Raw genomic sequence first — 10000 nt, 5'->3', positions numbered from 1 at the left:
AGTTTCTAAAAAGATATTGCTAAGTCGATGGAAGTTTACCGCTACAGAACCTTGGTAAAGATGCATAAGCCAAAAGGTCTTCTCATTTCCTTTGCCAAAGTTAAAGGGATTTGGGAAGTTGAATAACGCACGCTACACATGTACACATTGTAGTATAGTGTCTTTGTTTCTGTATTTGAATTTTCTTTTTATTGAACCCATTAGTTTTTTTTTTTTTTTTTTTTTTTCAGCTTTTATGCTCTATTTGGTGAACTTCAAATCCTTGCTTTTACGTCAATATCACCCTCGTATATGTATATATTGTGTGTTTGTCTATGTATATGTATATCACATCAACATTCGCCCTCGTACATGTATATATTGTGTTTGTCTATGTATATGTATATCACGTCAACATTCGCCATCGTACATGTATATATTGTGTTTGTCTATGTATATGTATATCACGTCAACATTCGTCCTCGTACGTGTATATATTTTATCTTTGTCTTAACATATATTTATATGTATAAATATGTATGTATATATAAATTGATATCTTATATGTACATATATATTATACAATAACGAGAACGACAAATACTAACGTTTCTTGTCCAAGGAAGGACAACGGCCTCAGACATGTCCTCCTAATTCATGTCTTGGGTTTGGCAAGTTTTCATCACCACCACACACACACACACACACACAAATATATATATATATATATATTTATATATATATGTATATTTATATATTTATATATATATGTATATATATATATATATATATATATATTTAGAGGTTATATGCATGCATACAGTATATACATATACATACACACATACAGTATACAGTACGAATATATTTGTAAAATTTATATGTATATATATTTATATATGTATGTATATATAAAGTATATATATATATATATATATATGTATATATTAAGTATATATATAAATTTATATATATATATATATATATATATACTGTATATATATATATACAGTATATATATTTATATATATATGTGTGTGTGTGTGCATTTCTCTTTTCATTAGCAAACACTTCCGTCTTGAGGGTTTAATCAACCATCCACAGTAGTAGCTGTTCAAAGTTTCATCTACGCAGATATGCAATTACCACTTTATGCAATTGCATTTCTGGTTCAAATATTTGTATTTCCGCTGTGAAAATAAAGCGTTGAGTAACTGCATTTGAAAACGGCTGTGTGAATTCCATATGAAGAGGTTATTTTTAGCATCTATTTTTTAGGTATTGTTACTTGTGTATACAGTATATATATACACGCACACACACACATATATATGTATATATATATATATATATATAGTATAAACAGTATATGCATATACGGTGTATATATATATATATATATACATATATATATATATATATAGTGTGTGTGTGTGTGTGTGTGTTTATATATTATTTATATATATATATATATATATGCATATATATCTGTGGGTGTTTCTGTGGTAATATATGTACATTTATGTATATATATATATATATATATATATGTATATATATATATATATATAATAAAATAATGTTGTTTCAGTTAAGTTCAGATTTAAACTATATAACTCACTGCTCATAAAGGGATTTTGGTTGCAATTACGATGGTAAGAGAGAGAGAGAGAGAGAGAGAGAGAGAGAGAGAGAGAGGGGGGGGGGCGGGGATGAAAATCATTATCTGAATTGCTCATTATCCTACCCGACAGGACACAACCCTATCGAGTATAAAAACGAAAGGGTAAAATCTCTTCATGGGATATTTATAGGTCAGACTTTCCTTTCGACAGACGTCAATAAACTGCCTTGTGGTGTATAAATAAAAACAAATATGATTATGGATTGCTCTCCTTCAGATTTTAAAAGTTGATTGTTAATTGATTTTATGAGGTTTTGTTTTGTTTTGTTTTGTTGAATTTTTTATTGTTTATATAGGAAATATTTATTTTAATATTGTTACTATTCTTAAAATATTCTATTTTTCCTTGTTTCCTTTCCTCACTGGGCTATTTTCCCTGTTGGGGCCCCGGGGCTTATGGCAGTGAGTTTTTCTAACTAGGGGTGTAGTTTAGCATTTAATAATAATAATAATAATAATAATAATAATAATAATAATAATAATAAGGCTCTTTTTTAAATGAAAATTCAGAATGGAATGGAGGGGTCAATTTTAAAAGTTGATTGTTGATTGATTTAAGGAGGTCTAAAGAGCTCTTTTTTTAATTAAAATTTAAAATGGAGATAAATGAAGGGAACTCCAATCAATATTTTCTTTCTGTTTTGGTTTTCAAAAGCAATTAAACATTTTTTGTCTATCAAAAGGGGAATTTCTTCAATCAATATTTTGCGTTTTTGTCGTGGTTCTTAAAATGACGGACTTAACCAATTAAAGTTATTGATGCTTTATATTATATATTTCTTGATATGAAATTCATCATCATCATCATCATTTTCTCCTACGCCTATTGACTCAAAGGGTCTCGGTTAGATTTCACCAGTCGTCTCTATCTTGAACTTTTAAATCACCATTTCTCCATTCATCATCTCCTACTTCACACTTCATAGTCCTCAGTCATGTAGCCCTGGGTATTCCAACTCTTCTATAGTCCATTTCTTTTAGCGATGCATATTTGCACCGACTCGCGGCGGTGCCCTTATAGCTCGGAAAAGTTTCCGGATCGCTGATTGGTTGGACAAGATAATTCTAACCAATCAGCAATCAGGAAACTTTTCCGAGCTGAAAGGGCACCGCCGCGAGTCTGTGCAAATATGCATCGCTAAAAGGAATGGACCATTGTACCTTGTGGAGCCCAGTTGAAAGTTTGGTGAACTAATCTCTCTTTGGGGAGTGCGAAGAGCATGCCCAAACCATCTCCATCTACCCCTCACCATGATCTCATAACACATGTTGAAATTATAGTATTATCAATAGTTGTAGGAGCAGAAGCTGATGTAACATTAGCATTTTGGTGATGATAGTACAGTCATAAGTTATCTAAATATTTATCTACATTGTTTTCATGTAGAACTTTCTATCTTTTACATCATTATTTGCTTGGAACCATAAATTATCCAAATATATATTATATTTTTTCCATGTAAAACAGTTATATATATATATATATATATATATTTATATATACGTATATATAAATGTATATATATATATATATATATATGTATATATATATATATATATATATATCGTTTACACCATTATTTGATTGAAATTACATTCATAATACATCGAAATATATTTATCAAAATTTTTTCCTTGTGAAACGTCTTTTCATATTTCTTCTACATCATCCAAATATTTATTATCAAAAAATTTTTCATGTAAGATTTTTTTTCTTTTACATTATTATTCAATTGAAATACAATATAAATTATATATTTTTTTTTTTGTTTTTTTGCAAAAAAAATTTAGTGTTAAACAGTTTATTTCTATTTCGAATACAATGATAAATTGTCCAAATATTTTATCAACTTTTTTTCATGTAAAACATTTTATTTTTATTTTAAATAATTATTTAATTGAAAATACAACATAAAATTATTCAATATTTTATCAGCTTTTTTTCCCTGTAAAACATTATTTTTCTTTTGAATAATCATTTGATTGAAAACGCAATATAGATTATCCAAATTATTTATCAACTTTTTTCCATGTAAAACATTTTATTTTTTTAAATGATTATTTGATTAAAAACATAATATAAATTGTACTAATATTTTATAATTTTTTTATTTCTTTTAAATAGGTATTTGATTGAGAACACAATATAAATTATCCAAATATTTAATCAAATTTTTCCTATGTAAAACATTTTTTTTATTCTAAAAATTATTGGATTGAGGACACAGTATAGATTATCCAAATCTTTTATCCATTTTTTTCATGTAAAACATGTTTTTCTTGTGAATAATTATTTGATTAAAAACAATATGAATTATCAAAATATTTTATCAATTTTTTTCCATGTAAAACATTTTTTTTAGATAATTATTTGATTGAAAACATTATAAATTATCCAAATATTTTATCAATCTTTTTCCTTGTAAAACTTTTATTTTTCTTTTAAATAATTATTTGATTGAAAACACAATTCAAATTATTCAACTATTTTATCAATTTTTTTTTAATAATTTGATTGGAAACAACATGAATTATTCAACTATTTTATGAATTTTTTATCTTTGTAAATTTAAAAAAATTTCCTCCACATCATTATTCGACCCTTTTAAAAATTCCAAACTCGTCAATGCCTGTAACAAGGTTGTCTGAAATTTAATCTGGATGTTGTTATACTTTGCAATATTGCATATTGAGCAGACTGGAGAAAGGCCTAATGTTATAAAGTCCCGGATCAAATTATGTTGATGGAGAAGGAGGGGTACCAAACTGCAGGAAATATGATTCATAAATGTTTTTTTTTTTTATTTATGCATTTAGTTCTTTACGCTTTAAACGGAGAGAGAGAGAGAGAGAGAGAGAGAGAGAGAGAGAGAGAGCACTGAATACGAGTGTTGCCAACCGTTATCCTACAATAGGAGAGAGAGAGAGAGAGAGAGAGAGAGAGAGAGAGAGAGCACTGAACACAAATGTCTTCAAGAGTTTATTCTAGGAAAATTACTTTTAACTTCGAAACCCATCTAGACAGTCTACGTAGCACTGTAATAAAACTTCAATTCAACATGTTAAAACAGTCTATTTTAGTAAACATTTGTTATATCCTTACGATCCAGCGACTACGAATCATCACAAATCATAATTGAGGTGCTTAATATCCATTATTCATAACGAAATCCTTTTAATCTGAGAAATCCAGGCGTTTGCATAGACACTCGATATGAGAATTCGTGGAGATGCCCTTCGTTCAAGGCTTTCTGAGTCGATATGAGAATTCGTGGGTATGCCCTTCGTTCAAGGCTTTCTGAGTCGATATGAGAATTCGTAGGTATGCCCCTTCGTTCAAGGCTTTCTGAGTCGATATGAGAATTCGTAGGTATGCCCTTCGTTCAAGGCTTTCTGAGTCGATATGAGAATTCGTAGGTATGCCCTTCGTTCAAGGCTTTCTGAGTCGATATGAGAATTCGTAGGTATGCCCTTCGTTCAAGACTTTCTGAGTCGATATGAGAATTCGTAGGTATGCCCTTCGTTCAAGGCTTTCTGAGTCGATATGAGAATTCGTAGGTATGCCCTTCGTTCAAGGCTTTCTGAGTCGATATGAGAATTCGTAGGTATGCCCTTCGTTCAAGGCTTTCTGAGTCGATATGAGAATTCGTGGAGATGCCCCTCGTTCAAGGCTCTCTGAGTCGGTGTTTCCTATTTCAAAGCTGCTTAAAATGCAAACCTCCGAACAGAGTTGGTTCGCCGAGGTTCAAATAAAGGAGGCTGGTTCTCATGAGATCAGATATGGGATATATGTTGTTTGTATAAGATCCCCAGTTTTGTGATATGAAGACAGTGGAAGAAAGAATTAATAAGGTAAATGTTTTTTGTGATATTAAGATATTATTATTATTATTATTATTATTATTATTATTATAATTATTATTACTACTACTACTACTACTACTTGATAAGTAACAACCCTTCATGGAAAAGTAGGATGCAATAACCCCAGGGGCTACAACACGAAAAATAGCCCGGCGAGGAAAGGAAACAAGGAAAAATAAGATATTTTAAGAACAGTAACAACTTTAAAATAAATATCTCCTATATTATTATTATTATTATTATTATTATTATTATTATTACTTGATAAGCTACAACCCTACTTGGAAAAGCAGGATGCAATAACCCCAGGGGCTCCAACAGAGAAAATAGCCCAGTGAGGAAAGAAAACAAGGAAAATTAAATATTTCAAGATCAGTAACAACATTAAAATAAATATCTCCTATATTACTATTATTATTATTATTATTGTTATTATTATTATTATTATTTTTATTATTATTACTCTCTAAGCTACAACCCTACTTGGAAAAGCAGGATGCTATAACCCCAGGGGCTCCAACAGGTAAAATAGCCTAGTAAGGAAAGGAAACAAGGAAAAATAAAATTTTTCGAGACCAGTAACAACATTAAAATAAATATCTCCTATATTATTATTATTGTTATTATTATTGTTATTATTATTATTATTATTATTATTATTATTATTACTGGCGAAGCTACAATCCTAGTTGAAAAAGCAGGATACTATAAGCCCAGGGGCCCAAACACAGAGAGAGAGAGAGAGAGAGAGAGAGAGAGAGAGAGAGAGAGCACCAAATTCTACGAGTTCATCAGGACACAATAGAAATATGTTGAATTGTGCAAGTATTCACGCCATGCAGGATATGGAAAAATTACCACTAGAAGACACATTTAAGATGAATTTAACTAATTTTCACAATTTACTACAGATATGAGAATAGACAGACTACACTGTTACTTGATTAAAGAAAACTATAATTTTCATTAGGTGGAAACATCTCCTCCTCCTCCTCCTCCTCCTCCTCCTCCTCCTCCTCCTCCTCCTCCTTCTTCTTCTTCTTCTTCTTCTTCTTGATTGATTGATTGATTTGAGTTTTTTTTTGGCATCCTGACATCTAAGGTCATCGACACCGATCTTCTCCTTGTTTTATTATTATTATTATTATTATTATTGTTATTATTATTATTATTATTATTATTATTATTATGTTATAATTATCGTTAATTGTCATAATTATTATTATTTTTATTGTTATTACTATAATTATTATTATTATTATTATTATTATTATTATTATCATAATTATTATTATTATTATTATTATTATTATTATTATCATTATCATTATTGTATGCGGTGAATGTTCCATAAACAGTTTGTTTCGCCATAATCTGCTAGCCTAAGCTTTCCTAATTTCAAATCTCGAACGAATGCAACGCAAATTGAGCTTGAATAATAACAACCTTAGTTCAAGGATATGTTACCTCTTTCTCTGTCATGTTTCGAGAGAGAGAGAGAGAGAGAGAGAGAGAGAGAGAGAGAGAGAGAGACCAGAATTCTGTTATAAATATAGTTCGTTAGTAAATAGCCCACCTTAAGGAAATTTAATGGTATCCTGTAGGTGCAAATGTAAGTCGTCCCTAATAAAGGATCTTCGTGGCTTCTAATTGGCCACGAATTCCTTCAACGTGACTGAATATGAATGAATTCTATTAATCAGTCCTCCTTGTAACACGGAAAGGACGTGTCTGTCGCTGAATGAGAGAGAGAAGAGCAAAGAAAAATAGATTACAGCGGAATGACGGACGAAAATCCCTCTCCAACAAAGGAAGGAATTCCTAACGCGGTGTACTTCTCGCGTCTCTTTCATTAAGGCGTTCCTACGCCCCACATTTTCTCTGAAGGACTAGTTAACCTTTCCTTGTGCGGCGTGGCGTTGCTTTACAAGGGTCGGATGACAGACGGCCTTTCAGCTGAACGAGGTCAGTTGCGGACGGCAGCTCTTCAGAAAAACAAGAGGTGTTGGAAAACCAGTGATGAAAACAGGAGGTGGAAAACCTGTGATAAATACAGGAGGTGGAAAAGCTGTGATGAAAACAGGAGGTGGAAAAGCTGGGATAAAAACAGAAGGTGGAAAAGTTGTGATGAAAACAGGCGGTGGAAAAGCTGTGATGAAAACAGGAGGTGGAAAAACTGGAATAAAAACAGGAGGTGGAAAAGCTGGGATAAAAACAGGAGGTGGAAAAGCTGTGATAAAAACAGGCGGTGGAAAAGTTCTGATGAAAACAGGAGGTGGAAAAGCTGTGATGAAAACAGAAGGTGGAAAAGCTGAGATAAAAATGGAGGTGGAAAAGGTGGTTTAAAAACAGGAGGTGGAAAAGCTGTGATGAAATCATCAGGTGGAAAAGCTGTGATAAAAACAGACGGTGGAAAAGCTGTGATAAAAACAGGAGGTGGTAAAGCTGTAATGAAAACAGGAGGTGGAAAAGCTGGGATAAAAACAGGCGGTGGAAAAGCTGTGATGAAATCATCAGGTGGAAAAGCTGTGATGAAAACAGGAGGTGGAAAAGCTGTGATGAAAACAGGAGGTGGAAAAGCTGTGATGAAATCATCAGGTGGAAAAGCTGTGATGAAAACAGGAGGTGGAAAAGCTGTGATGAAATCATCAGGTGGAAAAGCTGTAATGAAAACAGGAGGTGGAAAAGCTGGAATAAAAACAGGAGGTGGAAAAGCTGGGATAAAAACAGGCGGTGGAAAAGCTGTGATGAAATCATCAGGTGGAAAAGCTGTGATGAAAACAGGAGGTGGAAAAGCTGTGATGAAAACAGGAGGTGGAAAAGCTGTGATGAAAACAGGAGGTGGAAAAGCTGTGATGAAATCATCAGGTGGAAAAGCTGTGATGAAAACAGGAGGTGGAAAAGCTGGAATAAAAACAGGAGGTGGAAAAGCTGGGATAAAAACAGGAAGTGGAAAAGCTGTGATGAAAACAGGAGGTGGAAAAGCTGTGATGAAAACAGGAGGTGGAAAAGCTGTGATGAAATCATCAGGTGGAAAAGCTGTGATGAAAACAGGAGGTGGAAAAGCTGGAATAAAAACAGGAGGTGGAAAAGCTGGGATAAAAACAGGAGGTGGAAAAGCTGTGATGAAAACAGGAGGTGGAAAAGCTGTGATGAAATCATCAGGTGGAAAAGCTGTGATGAAATCATCAGGTGGAAAAGCTGTGATGAAAACAGGAGGTGGAAAAGCTGTGATGAAAACAGGAGGTGGAAAAGCTGTGATGAAATCATCAGGTGGAAAAGCTGTGATGAAAACAGGAGGTGGAAAAGCTGTGATGAAAACAGGAGGTGGAAAAGCTGTGATGAAAACAGGAGGTGGAAAAGCTGTGATGAAATCATCAGGTGGAAAAGCTGTGATGAAAACAGGAGGTGGAAAAGCTGGGATAAAAACCGGTGGTGGAAAAGCTGAGATAAAAATGGAGGTGGAAAACATGAGATAAAAACAGGAGATGGAAGAGCTGGAAAAAAACAGGAGGTGGAAAAGCTGGGATAAAAACAGGAAGTGGAAAAGCTGGGATAAAAACAAGAGGTGGAAAAGCTAGGATAAAAGCAGATGGAAAATCTGTGATAAAAATAGGAGGTGCTAAAGCTGGGATAAAAACAAGAGATGGAAAAGCTGGGAAAAAACAGGAGGTGGAAAAGCTGGGATAAAAACAGGAGAGGGAAAAGCTGGAATAAAAACAGGAGGTGGAAAAACTGGGATACAAACAGGAGGTGGAAGAGCTGGGATTAAAATAGGTGGAAAAGCTAGGATAAAAGCAGGATATGGAAAATCTGTGATAAAAACAGGAGATGGAAAAGCTGTGATAAAAACAGGAGATGGAAGAGCTGTGATAAAAACAGGAGGTGGTAAAGCTGGGATAAAAAATGGAGGTGGAAAAGCTGAAATAAAAACAGGAGGTGGAAAAGCTGGGATACAAACAGGAGGTGGAAAACCTGTGATGAAAACAGGAGGTTGAAAAGATGGGAAGAGTTGTATACAGGAGATGCTACAAGGAAAAATTGTTTACAGGAGATGAAGCTGCTGGGAAGAATTGTTTATAGAAGAAGAAGGTACAATGAGGAATTGTTTACAGGAGATGAAGCTAGAAGGAGGAATTTTTTACAGGAGATGAAGCTACAAGGAGAAATTCTTTACAGGAGATGAAGCTGCTGGGAAGAATTGTTTACAGATGAAGTTGCTGGGAAAAATTGTTTACAGGAGATGAAGCTTCTTGGAAGAATGGTTTGCTAAGAGGAGCCTTGAAGCTGCTGGCAAAAATTGTGTATCGGAGATAAAGCTGCTAGGAAGAATTGTTTAGTTGAAGCTGCTAAGAAGCATTGTCTACAGGTGATTAAGCTGCTTGGAAGAATTGTTTACAGATATAGCTGCTAAGAAGCATTGTCTACAGGAGATGAAGCTGCCAGGAAGAATTGCTTACAGATATAGCTGCT

General features: G+C 33.1%; 2 protein-coding genes across 2 annotated transcripts; both read left to right on the top strand.

Annotated features, from left to right (window-relative positions):
- Positions 1-7546: 7546 nt before the first annotated feature.
- LOC137654816 (serine, glycine, tyrosine and glutamine-rich protein-like) lies at positions 7547-7873 on the top strand. Its single transcript, XM_068388769.1, has one exon. It carries the CDS (start codon positions 7547-7549, stop codon positions 7871-7873), a length of 327 nt encoding a protein of 108 aa, XP_068244870.1.
- A 23-nt stretch (positions 7874-7896) lies between these two features.
- LOC137654815 (loricrin-like) lies at positions 7897-9006 on the top strand. Its single transcript, XM_068388768.1, has one exon. The coding sequence runs from the start codon at positions 7897-7899 to the stop codon at positions 9004-9006; it is 1110 nt and encodes a 369-aa protein (XP_068244869.1).
- The last annotated feature ends 994 nt before the right edge of the window (positions 9007-10000 follow it).

This window comes from Palaemon carinicauda, chromosome 15 (genome assembly GCF_036898095.1).
Source record: "Palaemon carinicauda isolate YSFRI2023 chromosome 15, ASM3689809v2, whole genome shotgun sequence".
Lineage (NCBI taxonomy): Eukaryota > Metazoa > Arthropoda > Malacostraca > Decapoda > Palaemonidae > Palaemon > Palaemon carinicauda.
Note: the sequence above shows the minus strand (reverse complement) of the source record. Positions and strands in the feature narration are given on the sequence as shown.